The sequence below is a fragment of the Mustela putorius genome, unplaced genomic scaffold (genome assembly GCF_011764305.1).
Source record: "Mustela putorius furo isolate JIRA1106 unplaced genomic scaffold, ASM1176430v1.1 tig00003944_pilon_pilon_pilon, whole genome shotgun sequence".
NCBI lineage: Eukaryota > Metazoa > Chordata > Mammalia > Carnivora > Mustelidae > Mustela > Mustela putorius.
Window position 1 is genome coordinate 4,963,149 of NW_025422088.1, and position 24,319 is coordinate 4,987,467.

The 24,319-nt window shown below is 35.6% G+C and overlaps 1 protein-coding gene across 15 annotated transcripts in view; it reads right to left on the reverse strand.

The window, feature by feature from the left end:
- Nucleotides 1–24,319, reverse strand: part of KDM4C (lysine demethylase 4C) — a 510,087-nt gene that overhangs the window by 149,740 nt on the left and 336,028 nt on the right. For 12 of the 15 annotated variants that reach the window (XM_045069842.1, XM_045069839.1, XM_045069840.1 and 9 more), the window contains 2 exons: nt 16,051–16,106; nt 13,763–13,871 (listed from right to left, as the gene is read on the reverse strand). In XM_045069842.1, the coding sequence (XP_044925777.1) occupies nt 13,763–13,871; nt 16,051–16,106 (165 nt within the window). Of the gene's footprint in view, nt 1–9,662; nt 9,843–13,762; nt 13,872–16,050; nt 16,107–24,319 lie in introns of those variants that run through there. The other 3 variants (XR_006603630.1, XR_006603631.1, XM_045069845.1) reach the window with 2 other exon arrangements.

Below are 24,319 nucleotides of genomic sequence, written 5' to 3' on the forward strand. Positions count from 1 at the left end.
GCAAGTTCTAAGGCTATCACTGAGATAAATGGAATTTTGAAATTAAATGGTGATTGCCCCTGTCAAATTGAGAAGCCTGAAAATGCACATATATTAACCATTGGACCAGCCAGGAAAAGGAGTGATTTTCATGTTGTTGGCTTTTTCATTTTCACCTTATCAAAAAGGATTCTTAGAGAAACAGTACTGAAGAGTTAGAAATATTAATTTTTTGTTGTGTCTAAAAACATTTGGGTCATTAATTTCCCTCTTAGTTCTAAGCTGAACTGCCCACTAAAATTCTTATTTGGAAAGGGATAATACTAAAGGATAATTCTCTCTGAATGGCCTCTTCCCAGAGAAATTTTAAAGTGAATTTCTGCAGCAGTACTGAGTTCATGCCTTTTACTGTGCAGTATAAAAGAAATAACAACAAAATCCCTCAATTCTTTAAAAACGAAACCAGAAAAGACCCCAAATTGCTAAGGAAATGTTGAAAAAGAAAAACAAAACTGGGAGCATCATGTTGCCTGATTCAAGTTTTACTACAAAGCTGTGATCACCAAGACAGCATGGTACTGGCACAAAACAGACACACAGACCACTGGAACAGAGTAGAGAGCCCAGATATGGACCCTCAACTCTGTGGTCAAATAATCTTCGACAAAGGAGGAAAAAATATCAGTGGAAAAAAAGACAGTCTCTTCAATAAATGGTGCTGGGGAAATTGGGCAGCTATGTGTAGAAGAATGAAACTCAACCATTCTCTTACACCATAGACAAAGATAAACTCAAAATGGGTAAAAGACCTCAACATGAGGCAGGAATCCATCAGAACCCTAGAGAACATAGGCAGTAACCTCTCTGATACGAGCCACAGCAACTTCTTTCAAGATATGCCTCCAAAGGCCAAGGAAACAAAAGTGAAAATGAACTTCTGGGACTTCATCAAGATCAAAAGCTTCTGCACAGCAAAGGCAAGAGTCAACGAAACAAAGAGGCAACCCACGGAATGGGAGAAGATATTCGCAAATGACACTACAGACAAAGGGTTGATATCCAAGATCTCTAAAGAACTCCTCAAACTCAACATACACAAAACAGATAATCATTGTCAAAAAAAATGGGCAGAAGACATTGAGCAAGACCCTTCTCCAAAGAAGACATACAAATGGCTAACAGGCACATGAAAACATGATCATCATCATTAGCCATCAGGGAGATTCAAACCAAAACCACATTGAGATACCACCTGACACCAGTTAGAATGGCCAAAATTAATAAGACAGTAAACAACATGTGTTGGAGAGGATGTGGAGAAAGGGGAAAACTTTTACACTGTTGGTGGGAATGCAAGTTGGTGCAACCCCTTTGGAAAACAGTGTGGAGATTCCTCAAAAAATTAAAAATAGAGCTAGCCTATGACCCTGCAATTGCACTACTGGTTATTTACCACAAAGATACAGATGTAGTAAACAGAAGGGCCACCTGTACCCCAGTGTTTGTAGCAGCAATGGCCACAGTCACCAAACTGTAGAAAGAACCAAGAGCTCTTCAATGGATGAATGGATAAAGAAGATATGGTCTATATATACAAGGGAGTATTATACCTCCATCAGAAAGAATGAATACCCAACTTTTGTATCAACATACATGACTGGAAGAGATTATGCTGGGTGAAGTCAAGCAGAGAGAGTCAAGTATCATATGGTTTCACTTACTTGTGGAGCATAAGGAATAGCATGGAAGACACTGGGTGAAGGAAAGGAGAAGTAAGTTGGGGGAAATCAAAGGGGGAGATAAACTATGAGAGACTGGGGACTCTGAGAAACCGACTGAGGGTTTTGGAGGGGAGAGGAGTGGGTGTTGGGTGAAACCTGGTGGGGGGTATTATGGAGGGCACATATTGCATGGAGAACTGGGTGTGGTGCATAAACAATGAATTTTGGAACACTGAAAAGAAATGAAATGAAATAAAATGGGAAAAAACAAAACAACAAAAAACAGTAATTCTAAGACATGGTGGTATTTGAAACAGTCCATATTATAAAAAAATTTTTCATTATTATGAATGTTTTATTATTCATATTTCACTGTGCTGTGAGCTATGACTAATCTAAAATTTTATAACAAGCCACTATTTTAAAATAAAGCTTTTAAAGATGTTTATTATTTCTAAAATTATCTCAAACTAATTTCCTATCAGAAAGATGTATACATTTTTAATATTTTTATCTATTTGTTAGACATTATCTACATGAGATAAATACCCTGACATTAGAAAATAGAAGAGCCTATTTCAACCCCTCTGTGAAGAAATACCTTAGACCAATGTTCTACTCTAGCCCCTTCCTTCTGCCTTTCAAAATGACCCAAAGAACAAACCATATCCTTGGAAGTTCTACTTCTAAATCCTTCCAGAATATAAATCCCAAAAGAGGAATGACTCTATCCATCTCATGCACCCTGTCATCGAGCACCAAATGCAATGCATGATCAGTTCCATAAGTATTTATTGACTAAAAGATTGATAAACGAATGAAAGAAAACTCTTTATTCCACAATTTTCCTCAAAACCTTGAAAAAGACAGGCTGGAATTCCCAAATTATGTAATAAAAGACAATTTTATTACATTTCAAGATATACTTTGTAGTAGAAATTATTCTAAGTTGATTCCACAACAGTAAAGAAATCTATTATTCTTCCATTGCCCCCAAATCAAGAGCTGTCAAATATAAAGCTGTGACATCATTAAAACTAAGAAAAGACAGCTGAATGTATCTGTGGGTCATGATTTTTTTTTTTTTAACTATAGCTGCTGACTTATTTCATTTCACACCACTTAGAGTTTTAGAATTAAATATAGGTCAACAATCACTAAACACATCAACAAGTGACACTCATTGAAATAAATCACACTAAATGGGCAACATATTATAAGCTAGTGTGACACTACCCTGGTTTCATAAATAAAAAATGAGAATTAAACTTTCATAGTAAAATATTTCACCAGACTAGATTGCAAATTTTGACAGAGTCAATTTATCACTCTAAAAATCAGAGAAGACTCACTTGGCTTTGGTCAGAAAGCTCATTAGTTTATTAAGATTACTCTCTAGCCAGAGTGTCACGATTATTTTTACTGAAAAAAATTAGTGAAAAGATTTCACAATATTTTCTTGCTTTGTCTATAGAGAAAAAGTGTTTAATTTAAAACCAATTAATTTTTAAATCAATCAGGAACAACAGATGGCTCTAGGAAAATAATGTTTAAGTGTTAATTAACCTTAAGCACTACTCCTTATAATGAAAACTGGTCAATTTATTTGACTACTTTTACTTATTTTACTTTAAATAAATAATCATTTATTTAAAGTAAAATATTTTGTTTTGAAAGAAAAACATATTTTATATTCTGAATGAAAAAAATCATGATTTAAAATTTTATCCTAAAGGCAGTTTTATCTCAAAAACTATTGATGAAAAGATGATTTTAAACTAAAATTAACTGAAATTGTAACAAGATGCAAACCTGAAATAAATACCTTATCATGGGTTTGAGCAACCCCATGTGATTTTTACAGCAAATCCTTTTTTACATTGTGGCCACACATCTTGGCAACAAATCCTAGAGTAGACTATGTTTCTACTGGTTGCAGGACACATTTATTTTTCATGAGAACATTATACTTTCTTTCTCATTCACCTTTTTGCAAGTCAGACTACTTCATTTCTATAGGTTTGGTTTTCATTTTCAATATGTTTCTTCTTCTTGCCCTAAGAGAGAATCTAAATAAAACTTGTGGTGCTGATACCACCTTGCTTGACTGTTACACTTCAAACAAGAGTTTGGAGTGGCAGATACGATATTATCGTGAACCAAATACACATCCAGACAAAGCCCCGTTGCTCACTACCACCTGAATGGCTGCCCAGTAATAGTCACTGACTGTCACATGCCTCTAGCCCTAAAAATCTAGGAGCAAGCTGTTAAACAGCTACATACCCATAAGAGGTGGGATTCTGGCACATCTCCCTTCTGAGCCACACCAGATGAACTACAAGTACTTAAGTGCCAAATGTACTTCCCCCTAAACTTTGTGGTGATAAGCCCTGTGCACAGCATGACCTCTACCCGAGCTACTTATGCCAGAACCCAGCTTCTTCCACACCTAGCTTACCCTGCCTCTGGTGGGTTTACCTCTCTCCATCCCCAGGTTCATGCCAAAATCAATGAAACTCCAGGCCTGCTCTCTTGAATACATTCTCCACTCCAGCAGCAAAATGCCCTTCTGAAATATGAATATGATCTTACTGTTATACTTCATAATTAAATACAAAATCCTCTAGGATAGCACTGTCCACTAGAAATACAATATAAGCCACACATGCAATTTTTATTATTATAGGAGCAACATTAAAAAACAGGTAAGAGAGGAAAGAATGGGAAAAAGAATGGGAAATTATTATTCAATGAGTAAGCCTAATTTAAGGAAGATGAAAGAATTCTAAAGATACAGGGGTGTGAGATATAAACACATTTAATGCCATAGAACTATACACCTAAAAATGATTAAAATGAAAAGTTTATGTTATGTATATTTTATAATAAAAAAAGAATCAGGAGGCACCTGGGTGGCTCAGTGGTTAAGTATCAGCCTTTAGCTCAGCTCATGATCCCCAGGTCCTGGGATCGAGTCCTGTGTCAGGCTCCCTGCTCAGCAGGGAGTCTGCTTCTCTCGCTGCTTCTATCTGTCCCTCCTGCTTGTGTCTGCTCTCTCTCTCTCTTAAGTGAATAAATTAAATCTTTAAGAAAGAAAGAAAGAGAAAAAGAGAAGAAAGGAAGAAAGAAAGGGAGGGAAGGAAGGAATCAGGTGAAATTAATTTCTCTCTCTTAAGTGAATAAATTAAATCTTTAAGAAAGAAAGAAAGAGAAAAAGAGAAGAAAGGGAGGGAAGGAAGGAATCAGGTGAAATTAATTTTAAGAATATATCTTAACTCAAGAAATCCAAAATATTATCATTTTGACATGTAACCAATATAAAAATTAATGAGATATTTTGCATTCTTTTCTTCATACTAAGTCTGAAATCTGCTGTGTATTTGCACTTATAGCACATCTCAATTATGATACTAAATTTTCAAGGGTGTTTGAAATGTGCACCTACCAAAATTATAGTTGTGTTTCATGTGTTTATGCTGCCTCCAGTTTTTAAATTTAGCTTATTTAAAATTAAATAAAATTTACAATAAAAGGGGAGTGTGAAATTTTAGTTCCTGCCAACATTAGCCCTTTGCCCACTTGCTTCAAGCCATGTAAAGGAGTGGAAATTAATTAGGAGGTGTCTAAGTCAGGGTTCACTTGGAGAAGCAGAACTGCTGTGAGGACCATGCAACAGAGGCATATTTCAGGCTAGGTATTACACAGGCCCTGCATGCTATTGCTCATATCTGTGGTTAGGCCTAAACTTCTGGAGGATCAGCAGGACTAGCATGGGAGGTATGTGGATGTGAGTGAGAACAAGAAAAGCCCCCAAATTGTTTAAATTCAGTTCTTTGATAACACTAACCACATTTCATGTGCTCAACAGCCATAAGTGGTTGCCATGCTAGACAGCACAGTTCTATCTCATCTGAGGCTTCTTCTCTCAAGATTCACCTTTCCCTCTCTATACTTCATGCTCCACCTGTACTGAAATTTCATTTCCTAGACTTCATAATTTCCTCCCACTTCTAGGCTACTAAGCATACTAACCCTTCCTCCAGCTAGCTCTTCTCATCTTTCAGGTCTCAGATTAAGCATTACTAAGCAATGCTTCTTTTAGGAAGTTTTTCTCCACCTCTATATTACCAACCCTAATACCTCAAATCTAGTAAGGTCCTTCACTGAATTCCAGATTTCACTACAATAGATCTTCACATACTGCTTTGCAATTGCTTGCCTAATGTTCAATGACTTCTATTATTCTGTAAAATCTATAAAAATTGAAATGAAATAAAATCTATCACCTAACCACATAGCAAATCCTAAATAAATATCTATTGAATAAATAAATAAACATGAGAGATCACCAGGAATCTACTCCCTCTAGAGCAGAAATATTTATTTGCTCTGTTCCTGATTGGTCAAAAGGCAGCTCACAGAGATTTATGAGTCATTAGCCATAAGCAATGACCTACTTTGAAGGCAACTGTATTCCAGTATTCCATTATTCTTACTTTATCCTCACAACCACCCCAGTTTATAGATGAGGTTCAGAGAAGTTAATATGCATGGCAAGCATGGCTAAGTGGAGGACACTGGACTCAAATAGTCTTAATCTCAATGTAATAGAGACTTAGAATTGTATGATCCAAACAGTAATACAGATGAAAGCTAAGACTCTTTCATATTTAAGTCAGTAAGTCCAAACTATGACTGACTAAAACTATGCTGATACCTGTATGTATGAGCTCATGTTAGAAAATGACATCACTGGGCACCTGGGTGGCTCAATGGGTTGAGCCTCTGCCTTTGGCTCAGGTCATGATCTCAGGGTCCTGGGATCAAGCCCTGCATCGGGCTCTCTGCTCAGTGGGGAGTCTGCTTCCCCTCCTCTCTCTCTCTGCCTGCCTCTCTGCCTACTTGTGATCTCTGTCTGTCAAATAAATAAATAAAATCTTTAAGAAAAAAAAGAAAATGACATCACTAAATTGAGAGAATATGCCTAAAATATACCAGAATTATATGTTAAATAACTTATTTTTTGTGGATATTTAAGAATGCCTCTTTGAGGGAATAAACAACCTAATTCATACTAAAATATTAGAACAACAAATAATAATGAATCCACTGTTTTACAATAATGACTATATCTCTCGAAAATTAGAACCTCCCTGCTGTCATTCACTGTTGACCCAGCCAAACTCTGTTATTTGTTTAGAGCCATAGAGCAGCTGCCTCCGTTAGGCATGTGTTTGTTCAAATTGGCCCAGTCGATGTTGGAGTGAAGGGGGTGATCCCATCTCTGGAACCCCAACATCAGCTCACTAATTCAATTAAAAGATCTGCCAGTAATCACTACTCACACAGACAAGATCAGAAAAAAATGAACCATTCAGCAATGCAAGCTACAAAATAAGATTACTCTTACAATATTCTTAAATCATGACTTACATGAAGTTCTACTTATCTAATAATGTTTTAAGAATTAGTCCCCAGGAAAAATGAGTTCAAAACTAAAAATTTAAAGATTCCAATCAATTTCCTTTTGCCTCCGAGTTTTCTTTCAGCAGATAAAGAAAATCCATAGTAACAAGATAACATTTCATGCATTTACACATTTTCTCCTATAGATGTCTACAGCCTTCAGAAAGTATATTATTTGTAGTCATGCCTATCTGACATTTTCCATTTTGCTCAAAAGATTTTATGGTTTGGTATTACAGCAATATACAAATTTGACAGCTTGCAATAGGATCTAGTCCCTGTAGCAAATCATTCTGACAGTTAAGAACTATACAGCTACTAATATACATTTTTTTACAATAAACTTATTTAAAAATCTTACAAAGTTGAGGATACAATGTATGTTGAAATTCTGAAGAACGGCCTTAATGATATTATAAGTTTCATACTGAAGTTATTATATAATAGAGCTGAACACACTACACCATATTTCATTTGTAGTATAACTTATTCCTCCTTCAGTAGTTCCCTTTATTAAGGCAAATTTTTCCTCAACTGCATTTACACAATAAAGTCACTCATCATGGTCAATGTTTAGTATTTTCTTAGAATTCCTCTTGTTCTTTAAAAATAACTGAAGATGTGAATAAAACAGTACATGCGTTAATGTGTAACATAATGACATTTTTTGATTGCCTTTCCAATGCATTTTTTTCCTTTTAAAGTGATAAAAGATAATCAATTACGTTTTTGTATTTCCCAAAATGCATTAACAGAGGCTCTGTCAAATACACTCGTGATTCCTCTAGAAAGAAGGTGAAGCCGATCTCTAACATTGCTGTAACATTAACTAAATAAGGATGAGGGTGACCTTACAGCACGTAAGGCAGACCCCATCCCTATCTCTCAGTAATTCTATTTTTAGTATTCAATACATCTGATAATGTAAGCCAGTTAACAAGAGAACAAGTGCCTTATTCTAAGAAACAGGAAGTCTGGATGCATTTTTTTTTTTCCTTTGATTCAACTTTCAGCTGGAATACCTCAGTGAAACCACTCTATTTTCAGAATTGATGTACCTTTCAAAACTATAATCTCTGGCTTTCAAGTTCACTATTATTTGCCTTCAGGTACAAATTTTAAAGTGTATAGAGGCTTCTAAGCAGAATAGTTGGTCTCAGCCAGATACTGAAAGGCTTGTAGCTCAGTCATCATTGCAGTGTAAATTCTTTTTCAAAATAATGTTCTTCACTCAGGGAACACTCGTACCTGCGCTTGGTTCACTCGTCAAATATATATCAGTGGTCACTGAAAGCCTGGGGGCAACTTCAGCTATTCTAAAATTCATTTCTTCCTCTATTTGGTTGCAAAAATAGAATTTCAAATGAAAAAATCTTAGGGATGTCCACACACATAGAAACCAAAGGCACTATGCTATGCCACTGTAAGGATGGTTGCATGGTCAATGACCAAAGTTTCTATGCAATGACAGCTATCAAGATAAACATCATATGTTTTGACACATGTAATTTACTATTTAAGTATTCTTACAACATTTCTATTTGAGAACTTCCTCTCAAAACAGAAAAATTTTTTAAACTAATGGCTGCATTGATGGCCTGCTCCAATTTTCCAAGATTTCTTAGAATCCATAAGCCTGCCTTGCTGTTTTATTTATATCAATTCCACAGATATTTAATTAATTTAATCTTCAAGAAGTGAATGATATATGTAATAAACATTTATGGTAAGTGTGTAACAAACACCAGAATTTCATGCTGTTTTACTCCTTTTGTTAAGTTCTTTTTTTTTCCTTTTGTTAGGTTCTTAAAATGTTCTTCCCTTAAATTTTATAATCAAATTTAAAGATTTTTTTGGTGATCTGCTTCCAAACAATAACATTGATACTGAAGATCATTTCAGCAGACAATACTGCTGTCTTCTGTGTGATTCTACCATAAAAAGAATATATTGTTTGTCCTCTCTAAATTTCTGTCCTTAACCCCTCTTCCTGATAATCTTTACCTATATTTTTTCCATCATGTAAATAAAAAGAAAAGACATTCTAACTTCATGTGTGTTTTATCTCTATTTCCTTTTCTTTTATTCTCAACTTTGTACAATTCTGCTCCTCTTCCAGAGATACAATTATGACTAGGGCTAACTAATTATATTAGTACAGAGAACAAGATGGAAGGGATTAGGGAAAAAAAAATGATTGAGTAGATTCTAAAATCTGTATGATGTGAAATCAGGTTTCTTTGTTGTTGTTGTTGTTGGGTTTTGTCTACAGGTATACCGATCGTCTATGACTTCAAACAAATCCCTAGCCTGGCTATCCCTGAGCATAGGATCAAGTGTTAGGTTACGAATGTCTTCAGCATCCTACTCATCCTGTGTCCTACCAGACACCAATGCTCTGATGGTCACTAGGTATTGGAAAATTTTGTTTAGCTTTTAAAAATTAATGTATTTTATTAAAGTATTTAAAATTACCAACCACACAAAATGAAATACATTGTCTTGAAAAGAAGTCTAGTGTCATCATTGCTGTCCATTTAATTATCTAATGAGCAGAGACCACACCTGTGATGTTACCAAACAAGATAGCTGGATGAGATAAAGGTTCTTCATAAAAGCATTTTAAGATCAACATAATCCACTGATGAGCACTGGAATTTCCATTTGCTGCCTCTTTTTTAAAAAAAAAAAAAGGGGTCATTATAAGTAAGAGGGAAAATCTACTAAAGTAAATAAATCTTCTTATATTCTCTACAAAAAAAAAAAATTCTTCTACACAAATAATTGAACAGAAAGGTATTTCAAAAGCTGCAAGTTGAACCAATGAATAAATAAAAGGCTAACAACAGTATTACCAAAACATTCAAATACCTGTGCATAAACTCCAGTATTCCATGTTCTAGAAAGACTAATAATAATGATTATTTTTTAAAATATACAGCTTTCATACTTCAGAAGACATTTTAAACTTGTTTGCCATCAGCTGTTCTTTAAGCCTCTTGCAGTTACTAGCTGTTACTAGTGTTGCTTATTACTTATACAGAAAAATACTAACTTGCCCCAAGGGAAAACTGTTCTTTTCCTATGACTAAATGAAAACTGAACTGAAAAATTGCCCTCTGGAATTGAGCATTTTGAATGTACAGCCAGTAGCAAGCACTTTCCCTTTCTTGGTGCCATCTATCCATCTGTCTCTCTCTCTCTCTCTTTTACATACATACATACATACATACATACATACACACACACACACACACACACACGACTCTGAATAGGCACTTGTTAGGGAGGTGATTTAAGGGCAATGGGATGAAAAACTGGTCCAGCAGCACCACCTAGTGGGCACAGGGCAGAGGCTCAGAGTCCCCCTTGCGGCTGCTTCATCAGTCAATGCTTGCTTTAGGAACCACTTACAAAGACTTGTGCATAAATTTACCAAATTTTTTAAGAGGAAACCATAAAAAGGCAGAAGCCATTGGTACTGTGTGATCAAACTCTCCAGCCACAGTAATTTTAAGTCAGAAGCAGAAATAATAAGTAACAAATTGCTGCCTTTTATTCCATGTGTACTCAAAATTACCGTGTGTGTGTGTGTGTGTGTGTGTGTGTGCATGTGCACACACTCCCCCCCACCTGATTACAATTCAAGGTTCTTCAATTTTTATAAAAACAAGTAATGTTAAAATAATCAAATTATATAATAAATTATACAGTTGTAAATACACACCTGTTGCTGAGTTTCTTATTTGCAAATAAATTCAATTTGCCAAAATAAATTCTGATTACTTTTAAAAACAATTAAGAATTTCCATTCTCTCATAGCCTCCAACTTATTTCTTTCAACTAAGATATTCTGTCTGAAAATGACAAAAGTTAAAATATCCTCTTTATATATATGTCTTATAGACCAGTGGGTGGGTCTTCAAATGGAAATGATATTGTCTCCCGAAAATTATCTGGCATTGTCTGTTTGGTCAGGGATGCTGCAATCTACAATGCACACGAAAGTCATCCAGAACAAAAAATTGTCTAAAAGGTCGATAGAGCCTAAGTTGAGAATATCCACCTAGACTGTAAGATGCTAAAAGACAGGAACAATGTCTTATTTAAAAATGTATACTAAGTACCTGGCAAGGTAAGGTAATAATGGTTTGGGTGAAATAACTAATACTTACATCTAACGTTGGCCATATACCAATAGATTGCTTAAACTTTAACACAATATTAATGTCAGGAAAGCATACTCTTGACTGTACATATAGGGCAGAGCATCCCACACCACAGTCTGATCACTAAATGAGAAAGACTGGTCACAGATGCTATCTGATGGGAGATTCACCACAGTGATGGTGCTTTCTTGACAATTCTTGGTAAAATATTCATCTAAACTTTTGGTTGTTGCCCACTTTCAAACTGCAACAGAATTTTTGAGGTTTTTTGATCCCCAAAATGAAGTCTCTCTTTGTATTTTTCCACTTAACCACTGTAATCATTTTGATAAGTACCACTTGATAAATACCAAGAAACTCTCCATGCATATAAAACTATTAAAAACAGAAAAAAATCTGATCTATAGCCTGCTAATTTCACCCAAATATGTGAATGAACAGCTCTATACTGCCATTAGAAGTAGACTTTGGGTGATCTTAAATTCAGTAAAAACATATGCTTTTCAAGGTATCAATTGTTTAAGGGTGTAAGACATTCTATAAAGAACATGTGATATATACAATCAAGATGAAGCATAGCACCAAGGAAAAAACAGTAAGCTTTGCCACTTCAGATGTCAAATTTCTAAATATAACTTTCTGAATGGCATGGAAACAATCTCATGTTGTCCTTCCTGCTGTTTCCTTAAAACCCCTTCGGGACTGGTGTAACAATAAATCAGCATTCACATACTAGATTAGCCAGGATATAGCTCCTTAAAGGAAAGCATCAAGACCATTAAACTGGTAACAGAAGTCATCTTTCAGGATAGAGAACCAAAGACATTTTTAAATGCACTGTTGGAATTTTCACAGATACATACTACTTGTAAATTAGAAAAAAATTAAAATATAAGGCATTTGTTTATATTTGTCATACTAAACATTAAATTCTTCAACATGTGAAGAACTCAACATTTAAAAAATATCCTACCTCATAGTCTTAATTCTGGCAAACATTTTTTGTTTGATTCTCATTGGTATGTGTTTGTGTTTTTTTAACTGGTGACCAAGATGCAAGGTTTCAAACTTTCCTATGGAAGTCCAGGAGCTGATGAACCTTTTGCTCTCTTCTGAATCACTGTGAGCTTTAAAGCCATTTCAATGACCTATTTCATTCACAAAACTTCCATTACCACATCCTGAGCACCGTGGTGCTACCACTCAAACCTGCCAATGACAATCATCAGGTCTGTAAAGGACCACATATTTTCTAGTAATATGAAATTCTTGATGCACCTATAATGGAAAACAACAGTGTATACTTTCCCGTCTCTGAGAATAAAAGACTGTAGATGCTAGGTGCCTGTGACAGAGGTCCAGAGATGATATACGCAGCTCCCTGATGGGGAAGAGACTGGTAGAAAGTTATAGCTACAGTGCCCAAAATATTCTATAGTGGAAAGACCTCACATTAAAAATAACAAGTACTGGGGTGCCTGGGTGGCTCAGTGGGTTAAGCCACTGCCTTTGGCTTGGGTCTTGATCTCAGGGTCCTGGGATCGAGTCCCACATCGGGCTCTCTGCTCAGCAGGGGGCCTGCTTCCCTTCCTCTCTCTCTGCCTACTTGTGATCTCTCTCTGTCAAATAAATAAATAAAATCTTTAAAAAAAATAAATAACAAGTACTAAAGAAATTTTAGGGAATGAAGTCTGCATGTAAAACACACTCCCGTATTTTAAAATCATGCAATGTAATGTTAGAGAAAATTATTTAAATATGAAATCTAAGGGCCTAAACTAATGCTTTCTTGGCTCACACTTTAACTCTAGTTGAGGGATGAAAGGCCTATCCTTGGAATGAAAAATATTCCTAACAAAGAGAAGCATTAGGAAGATTTTATGAAAGTTTCTAAACTAGTCAGAAGATAATCAGCCGAAGAGTTTGGCAAATTAAATGACTTATATCTATTCGTAAATGAAAAAATATTCCTTGGTAATAATAAAAGTTTTTCTATTTATCTAGAAATCTAAGTTAAGAAATGATGGAATCAGGTTAGGTGAATCCGCTAAGTCAGGAACAACCAAAGAGAGGCCAGAGAGAAAAACTAAACAATTTAAATACAGACAGACAGGTCAGGTATATTACTAACAAACCTCACCAGATGACCTATACTTTGAAAATTCACACTATCCAGAAAAAGTAGTATTCCTTTGCCTCATTTCAAACAGAACTGAGGAAGGTTATATCATACCTACAATATAACAGGAAAAGAATATGTACAGATAAGTAGATTTAGGCTAAAGGAAGAAAAAAGGTAGAATAATGAAATGACACTAAGAGAAAAATTATCTTGAGAATCTGACATTAGAAGAAATATTCAGAACTTGAAATTAACACTAACTTATGAGGTTAAAAAAAAAAAAAAGAAGCTTTGCCACTCACCAATTTTAATCTCTGTAAAGGGATTCTGCCTACATCTATCTGTGTCCTCTCTGGGACATTAGTGAATCGAACTTCTGGGACCGCAACAGCACACATGACATGGGCCCACCTACAGGAAAGGAGACATGAAACATGAAAAAAAGTTCCCTAAACTTAGATACTGTATACTTCAGCTAGGCAGTGGCAATTCTCACAGAGAGTAAATACACAGACAAGAAAGAAAGCCAAAAGCCTAAATCCGTCACAAACAGACTCTGAATTTTAAACCTCTTGGGTGATAGCTGGAAAGATTCAGTACCACACCTGCCTACCACTCCAGCATGAAGAATGGAGTGAAGACCGAAGACTCGATCCTATCAATATACAGTATTTTTCCACACTGGCTCTACAAAATACTGAAATGTTTCCTATTTCATTTGGTACTGAAATATAACAGGTGTTTAATATACTTAAGCTAATTAATATGTAGCAAAAGATTAGTTCAATTAATAAAAAGTATGAAGTGGGTATAGTATATAATCTTTTTACATAATACAAGAGTCGCAAAAACTAGAACAAACAGTAAAGACGTCTAAAAGTATTAACATTGATTAAGTCTTTAATTAAATTTTCTCATTGCAATCCTACTATAACCAAAAGAACCCAGAGATAAGGAGGAATTAAATTTAGCTGGTTTTCTCATTTCTTACTTAAAGCTGAATTCTGAATTACCCAGAAAAATGACATCCCCATTAACACTAGTTTATCAAAAATGTCATGCCCCAAGTAAATATAAAGACTCTTAAAGTTTAAAGACATCTTAAAGGAATTATCATATCCATAAGCCTATTTTTACGTCTAAAAGAATGTCACTCAGACAACATGAGACTCCATCCTGCCTTCAAAGACCACAGGAAGAGAGGACAAGTGTCAACCCCATCAGGGCATTCTTTTAAATCTAATAAATACTATAATCTATAGTAAACACTATTCCTTTCCTTCCTAGCCCAAATTTAGAGAGAGAAGTTCTTACCATCTCTGTCTGCACAGGAACCACCTAAAGCAGTTCACAGTCTACATGACCTGTGCAATATCCTAGACCTCACAACACTTTTTAGTATAAGTGCCAATCACATTAACTAGGGCTGTGAAAAAGGAAGATCCATAGTTAAGTAAAAATTAGTCTATTAGACTAAACTTTATCAACACCGGAATGATAAATGCCTTCACTTTTCCTTGTAAGCAATTTGAAACATGTGCATGTGCACATAGTTATGTTAATTTGATCATTACATTATATACCAGGGGTCCCAACTCCAGCACCCTCAGGGCCAGCCAGGAGGTAAGCAAATATACTGGAAAATCATGCTAACATGGGGATCATCTGTCCCATCTAGGCCAGGTCCTCATCCCAACATGTTATTGTCAAAAAGAGATGTACAATTATTTTTCAAGTACAGATAAAAATTTTTGTATAAAAAATTTGTATAAATCTCTCAACTTTTAATTTGTATCAAATTTATAAAATGGTGTTTCAGTCAACTAAAACATATCTTGGAGCTGGATTTGGCCCTTAATGCCATATTACCATCTCTGCCTCTATCATTTCTACATTCTCCTATTTCCAAAGGGATATTTAAAATGCTTTGGCCTCATTTTAAATACTAAAATTGGGTCATGAAAATAAAATTCATGCAAAAATGTATTTCAACAACCACATTAAAAACCAGATTACCTTTGTTTTATGTTCACTTCTGACTCTCTTTCAAGATTCTCTTCATATTCTTCAACTGTCCCCCTTTAAATCGTAAAATCAACATTTTTCCTCCCTATGTTTCTATTTTAAGAACATACACTTTCTTGTTAATTTGCTAGTTTTAATAGTAAGTTGCTTTGTTTTAATGTTATGACTATGATTGATTTTATTTATCTGAAGGTAACAGATTTCACTGTTTTTGAGGCACATTGTTTTTATTAGACTAATAGGATTCATCACATTAAACACTAGGATTCCAATGGCACCTAGATGATATGGGGTGCCTTCACCTTCAAACCGCCTTTAGTAAAAGAGGGGTGTCAAAGACATGGATGGAAGCAAGGCTTAGACCACCTTCAACCAGGAGAGGTGAACAAGCTGTCAGTAACAGACTCTGTCAGTAACAGTCTCTGAAGACATGCAAGTAATCCCAGCCTCAGGTCTGGACAAGAAAAGCTTTGAAACAATGTCAGCAAACTGTCCACACAGAGGTTCAACACTCTAAAGAGGAGAAGGAAACAATAAAATTGAACACAATTAACACATTACTTACTTGTTGTTCTTTGTTTCTTTAAGAGCACCCCCTCTCAAATTGCAAAGACAACACTCCTAGGAGGAAAAAACAAACAAACAAACAAACAAACAAAAAACACACACAATTATCAGACTCATTTAACAGACATCATTACTATTTATCTAAATATTATCTAAATACCCCCATACATTCCAATTTTTTATTTTAAAATTAAAGCTATCAGGAACTTCATAAAGGTCTATCTCTGAGCAGTTCAAGAAAGGAAAAGAAAAAGAAGGGAGGCAAAGTGAGAGTACGCACAAAAATATTCTTGATATACATGTATCCTAGAGGGAATCATCATTACCCTGGTATCATGTTCACCTGCCATCTCCAGGGGAGAAATACAACACAGAGCACTTGGTAGCCTGGAGACTATTTACTAGAATTCTAGAACAGAGAATACATATATGACTGAATTCTCTTGTGCTCTGGGAAACGGTTTGTGTATACAGAATAACTACAAAATAGAGTATTGGTGGGGTTCATTCTGCAATTAATGACTGGCAGGAAGCTCTTTTTGAGAGATATTCTTTTCATAAAAATATCATTTAGGCCTTTCTGTCAGTGGGCAAACGGTGTTGGAAAAACTGTACTGATAAACCCAGGCTATCCACCCCCAGAAAAAGGTACCATGAAATGTTTTCCTTTCTTCTCCCCACATAAGTTTATATTTTGGGAATTTCTGTGTATGTCTTAGATTGGCACAGACTGTTGCACTCCAAGATGACTGACTCACTTTACCACAAATACAGAATTTAATTATCATTTTTCACTACAATTCTATGAAAAGTCCATCAAAAAACAAGACCAGACAGCAATGCAATGCCTTTTGCTGACCTAGAATTTTTAAATTAAATACCTAAAGTTTTTTTAATTTTCAACCTTACTTTTATTTTCAATGTTAATAGAAGTCCAATTTATTACATTAATAAATTTTTTAAGTAACTACACGTTATTTGGGGGTTTTTTTCCCCCCTCTCCAAGCAATACATACAAAATTTCTTTATTTGTTCTTCAAGGTGATCTTCTTTAACTAAAGTTTTGCCTAACTTTATGAAGAATCCCTTTAATTTATCTACTGTTAATAATGGGGTGTCAAACTCTATAGCTTTAATTTTTCTGAGGAGAGCAATACCAAAACAACTGAGGAGAATAAATATACCAGCATAACTCCTAACAGGCAGCAAAAAAACCCAAACAACCAGAAATGTTCAATGGTTTTATGTGACTGGAAACTCTGCACATTCATTTGAAATTTCCTGGGTTACTATTAAAAGTTAGAGTAGCAAAATTTGCCCTGTGTTTGTATATACATCTGAATCCATTATAAGCCCAGCTCATGGAGATAACTTGATGGATTTTCTCTGTAACAAAGCCAGATTCTAGAGCCCCTTGACATAATAATTTTGATGAAGCACACAATGAGAGTATAAGTTCAGTCCAAATATTAAAAATGAGAAATTCAGTAATTCAAGTTATTCAATAATATCCAAATTATTTAAGAACAATTTCACAAAACATGACTGATTTTAAGAGTTTTCCATGGGGCGCCTGGGTGGCTCGATGGGTTAAAGCCTCTGCCTTCAGCTTGGGTCATGATCCCAGGGTCTTGGGATCAAGCCCCACATCGGGCTCTCTGCTCAGCAGGAAGCCTGCTTCTTCCTCTCTCTCTCTGCCTGCTTCTCTGTCTACTTGTGATCTCTGTCTGTCAAATAAGTAAATAAAATCTTTAAAAAAAAAAAAAAGAGTTTTCCAGTAGTTTATCATAATTTCTGCAGAGAGAGAGAAAATGAAAATAAAACATGAGCTAAAGTATTTTCATTGACTATAAAAAGATGTCAGTATCGAAGTGAGAATGCAGCAAAGGAGAGCCGTGGATGGCGAGGAGCTCAGACACTAAGAGCATTAGATGCCTGATTAATGAAACTAGGAGTGAGAAGAAGCCTAAAGGGACAAGCTAGCAGAGTTAAATACAGCAAAGCAGCATGGAAGCGGCTTGAAAGCACCTGAGGAGGATCATTAAAAGGTACATGTGCTGCACAGCACCACCACAACAGGAGGAGACAATCCTCTCAAATAGAATACACAGACTCAAGATTTTAAAGGAGGTTGAGAAGATTCCACCTGCCATAATATGAAACTGCTTTTTTTCTGGGATTACCAGTGACCTCCATGTCACAGAAGCTAATGGATAATTCCAAGTCCTTGGTTCACCTGACCTGTAAGTAGCATTCAGCATTGTTGATAATGCCTGACAGTTTCCACCAGTGGCTTCTATGACCCATCATGCTCCTCACTGTCTTCCACCTCTTTTTGATCCTCTGCTTGCTTTAATAGGTATCTCTTTCACACTCTTTAAACACTACAGTTTTTGTAAGAGACCTCACTTGCTTCTCTATCCACACCTGCTTGTGGGGCGTTTGACTCTCAAAAGGCCAGTGAGTGACTCAAACATTAATTTCCTAATATGTCTGACTGACATTCAAGAGGCATCTCTAACACACATGCAAAAATGAACAATGTCTCCTTCTCAAGCCTGTACTTCCCCACTGTTTCCTATCAGTATCATCAAGCATCCTTTCTAGTTCATGCTGGAAGATATAATTTCCCTATCATACTAGATCCAATTAACTGAGTACAATCCGATGTCCAAATCTGCCGCCTTCTCTCCATCATCAATGCTGCCACATTAATGGATAGCCCCAGCATGCTTCAGCAGACCTAAACTACTGCAACAGCCACCCTAGGTCAACCTAGAACACAACTGAATGGGTTTTAATGCTACTCAGTACTTAACGTGTTCCCAAGAGGCCAGGGTCATTAGGCCTGGAACTTGTCCAGATTCACACTGTACTATTCTCCATGCATAGACACCCTGTGCCCCCAGATACATCGGACAAACCCTACACCATTTGTTATTTATTATACTGAACACATCCTTGACATCTCAGCCTAAATGCTGACTCCTCAAAGAAGGCTTTCCTAATCCCCTGGCCCAGTTACTTCTCATTCATTACTCTTCTTAACTATTTGTGGAATTCTTTTTGCTGTCCTGAATAAACTGTAAGCTTGATGAGTGCTATGGAAATACTTGTCAAGTTACTCTTTCTCTACTGTGATACCCAATAGAGAATACATCCTCCACATGAATTTGTTACATAAATGAGAAAATGGTAAAACAGGACAAAGTAAAAATCTTGAAAACTACCAAAGGATTAAAAAATTGCAAAGATCATTTTCACATACTGGGACACTAAGAAAAGGAAGTTGCAGACTCTGGTGTCTTAACAGGGAGTTAAAAAAACAATGATTTGACATGGAGCTATTTTTGCTATAATTTACTTGAAAAATCATACTTCCTAGTTAAAGACAAAAAATATTCATGACCAAGCAGTTACTTATATGATATATATGATACCATGGTTTCTGTTCAATTCACTCAATTTTGAAAAAGTAAGTAGGAAAGAAAAAAGTCATGTCCAGTTATGTCACTGTTTTGAGTCACCATCCCTCCTCTCATGGGTTGATCTGTCACAAGCACAAACATGTCAACCTGTCAACCCATTCATTTGTAAATGAACTTGCATTAAATGCCTATGTTTATAACCAACCCAATAAAAGCAATATTACATAGGAAACCTTTTAACGTTTCTTTCCTTTCTTAAATAGTACCTTATTGTCAGGCAACAAAATTGATAATTCTAAAATTTAAAAGGTTATTCCTTACCTGAAAAGTACCCCAACGTTTTTTAAGAATCCATATAATGCATGATACACATAAAGGTTGATACCTACCAAATACACTAATTGTACTAGTATTGGTCATCTTCTAGTTCACTGAAAAAATTGAACGAGAATATAGGGGTGATAGAGCACCTTCAGGATACTGATTTATTAAATTGGTTATCAATAATAAATATTTTCTCTTAGAAGAATAAAAGCTATATTAAAGGCCTAATTCATTCTGGATACCCTGCCAGAAACATTATATCATTTACCTCCCTTCCTTAACATGAACTTATTAGGTAATTTATATTCTACTTCACTTATGAGGAAAGTAAGATTGAGATTAAGAGATTAAGTAACTTTTCTAAAATCATCCAATCCCAGAGCTATCAAGCTTCGTCTGTAAATGGCCAGATAGTTACTAGTTTAGGCTTTGGACTACACAGTTGTTGCAACTAAACTCTGACACTGTAGGATGACACGTAAATGAATGGGTGTAGCTATATCCCAATAACAACATTATTCACAAAAACAGGCAGTGAACAGGATTTAGCCCACAGGCTTCAGTTTTCCAACCCTTAACCTACCAACAAAAGTAGAAATTGCAGTTCAAGTACGGGTCTGCCTGAGCACAAGTCCATGCTCCTTTTCACCAGCATCTTCTATCTCAGTATAAAGCAAGGCAAAAGATTTCAAAATAGAATGCCCAAATAAACAGGAAAAGGTGCCTTTTCTGGGAAGCTCACAATTTAGGAGGTGAGAAGACCTATGTGTACTTAACCGTACTATGAAGAATATAACGATAAAGGGTATAACCAAGACCCCATTTCCTCATTTCTATAAATGACTAAGAATTCATTTCTTTAAAAGATTTTATTTATTTATTTGACAGACAGAGATCACAAGTAGGCAGAGAGAGAAGGAGAAGCAGGCTCCCTGCTGAGCAGAGAGCCCAATGCAGGACTCGATCCCAGAACCCTGAGATCATGACCTGAGCCAAAGGCAGAGAGTTTAACCCACTGAGCCACCCAGGCGCCCAAGAATCCATTTTTTAATTAATCCCCTTAAAAGAACCCATATCATAAAAAAATGTGTTATAAGCAGCATATACTATATAACTATTTGTGTTCCCATTTGTTTCACTCACCTAGCTAATAAAACTCCTCACTGGTATCATATCATTAAATTTATCTCCACTTCTTCCTTCAAAGAATGATACCATTTGAGGCAAAAAGTAACATTTTAGTTTGTCTTTGCAGTCTCACTTCAGGCTACATGAATCCAATTTAACTCATAGAACAACAGTGATACCAGAGAACCAGGCTTTATCCTGATATTTAATAAAGTACCGATGGTCAAAGTTCAAAATCATAGTTTGGCTATGCCTCAGATATCTTACCTATAAAGGGAGAAAAATACTATTTCCCTAAATGAGATAGTAAATGTAAAGCATTCCAGAAACACAATACAAGAACAGTGGTTAGATATGTGAAAAGTTAACTGATTCTAGACAACTTATGCATAACATCACCAGTGAATGATCTGGGTATAGTGGTTTAGCAGAGAATGAAATAGAGATCTGTCAATAACTCCCTTGAGGTGTAAAAAACAAGCAGCAGACCTGGAGAGAAGAAAACAAAACAAAACAAAACTCTCCAGGAACCTCAAATGCAGGCAGCTGGACTCTAAAGCAAGAAGAGATCTTCTATAATTCTAAAAGCCGCCAACTCAGCTGTGGAAAGCAGGCAGATGTGATAGTTTCCACAGTGGTCAGAGAACAGATACTGCTAAAGGGAAAATCCTGATCTTATCTTCAAAACATCCAAAACTAGAGTGGACTGAGTCAAACTAAAGCTGCAAAAAAGCCCAGACCTAGCTCAACTACAAATCAGACTGATCTCACTCCTGCTCTAGAAACCTGACAAAGGACCATGCCCTTTCTGAAAATAAGATTACCTTCATTTGCTACAAAACAAAATATCCAGCACACAATTTTAAAAAAAGCCCAAGGTACACTAAAAAACAAGAAAATATAATTTATGATTAAGAAAGTTAAGAATCAATAAAATCAGACACAAAAATGAACAAGATACTGGAAAGATCAGATGGTGAGTTTAAAATTGCTATGTTCCAAATGCTAAAGGAGCTAATGAAAAAGATAACATATGAAGAGAAAGAATATTTTAACAAAGTCATGGGAATTATTTAAAAATCAAATGTAAATGGTAGAAACAAAAAAATGTGACATTGATAATGTTGAATTCAATATATTTCAAAGCAGACTGGAACTCTGAGGATAAAACTTCAATGACTTTAAAGACATGAATAGGAAACAGAAGGAATGAAAGCAGCTGTGAGAATGAAGAGAGACCTAAGGAAAAAAAACCTGTTCAATTTCTGTATAATTGCAGTCTGAGAAGGATAGAAGGAGAGAGTGGATGAGAAAAATAATTGGAAGACAAAATGGCAGAGAACTTTCCAAAAGCAGTGGGGGGAAAAAAATATAAACCAAAACCAAAAAAACCACCACCATTGTCAACCCAGGGTGCCTGGGCAGCACAGTCAGTCAAGCATCAACCTCTTGATTTCAGCTCAGGTCATGATCTCAGGGTTGTGAGATCAAACCCTGCATCACACTCTGCAATAATTGTGCAGGCTGTTTACTAGTCTCTTCTTCTTCTGCCCCTCCCCACTCTCTTAGGAAAAAAAAAAAAAAAGTCAACCCACAGACCCAAGATGCCCAATAAACCCCAACAGATAAATACAAAGTAAATACATCTAAATATATAATAGTCAAAATTGTGAAAACCAAATATAAAGAACATACTTAAAAGCAGAGGAAAAAAACATTCAGTAAACAACCAGAAGCAAATGCCAATGGAACAATATCTACAAAAATACTGAAAGAAAAAAGCTGGCAACCTAGAATTCATTTCCAAGGAAAACATTCTTTGAAAATGAAGACAAAATAAAAACAATCTCATAGAGACAAAAAATCTAAAAGAATAAAGGAAAATGATAGCAGTCTGAACCATGGATTTGCACAAAGGAATGAAGAACAGTGAAAAAGAGTAAATACATGGGTAAATATAAAATAAATTTTTTGTATCTTCAAAAAACACACACATCCAAAGAGAGAATGAGAGCAAGAGACAAAGAGAAAGAGACTATAAGTTTCCTAAAAAGCCCTGACTGTTTCAAACTAAAATAATACTACTACAGAGTATAATGTATGTAATGGTAAATGTAAGATAAGAGCAGAAAGAGAGAGAGATTTAATGAAATCAAACTGTTGTAAGGTTCTTCCATTGTTCATAAAGTAGGATGATATTATATTGCTGGAAGGGGGGTCTAGCACCTATCAAAAAGTCTCAAAAAATTCCCAAATATTGGTTTGAAGGGGTGGGGGGCGGGAGGTGGGGGAACCAGGTGGTGGGTATTAGAGAGGGCATGGATTGCATGGAGGACTGGGTGTGGTCCAAAAACAATGAATACTGTTACACTGAAAATAAATTTTTAAAAAATTCCCAAAAATTAAGTTCTAATGAATATAAGCTGACAGTCAAAATTCCAAAAACATGCAAGAAAATATGATTCTCCAAGAAGAAAAAACATAATGTAAAACTAGACAGACGAATAATATCTTAGGCACAAGATGTAAATAAGCCCTTTAAAATGTTTTAAAATTAAATGCATTAGAAATATAAGTAAGAGGGCACCTGGGTGGCTCAGTGGGTTAAGCCGCTGCCTTCGGCTCAGGTCATGATCTCAGGGTCCTGGGATCGAGTCCCGCATCGGGCTTTCTGCTTAGCAGGGAGCCTGCTTCCCTCTATCTCTCTCTCTGCCTGCCTCTCTGTCTACTTGTGATCTCTCTCTGTCAAATAAAAATAAAATAAAAATCTTTATAAAAAAAAAAGAAATATAAGTAAGAGACTATAAACAAAGGACAAATCAGATTTTTAAGAACAACAATATAAAAATTTCTACAACCAGAAAAATGGAAATGGAAAAATTAAAGAATATGTCAAATAGATCACTCTTAATTGAATAGAGAATTAGAAGAAAAAAAAAAGAAAGAGGGGCACTCAGTGGCTTAGTTGGGTAAGCATCTGCCTTTGGCTCAGGTTATGATCCTAGGGTCCTGTGACCAAGCCCCATATGGGGCTCCTTGCTCAGCAGAGAACCTGCATCTCTCTCTTTCTCCCTCTGCAGCCCCTCTGCTTGTACCCCCTCGTGTACTCTCATGCTCCCTCTCTCTCAAATAAATAAATAAAATCTTAAAAAAAAAAAAAAGAAAAGCTAAATAACCAAAAATCAATACAAACTATTCAATAATATATTTAAATGAACAATGAAATTATTGTCTGGGGCAGAGCCAGAGAAAGAGTGTATCTGCCTCTGAATCATAAAAATAAATTCCAATTACTTATAGATCTAAACTCAAAAATAAAACAGAACTATATACGTATTAAAATAAATAGGCAAATATACTGATGAATTTAGGATAAATATGACTTCT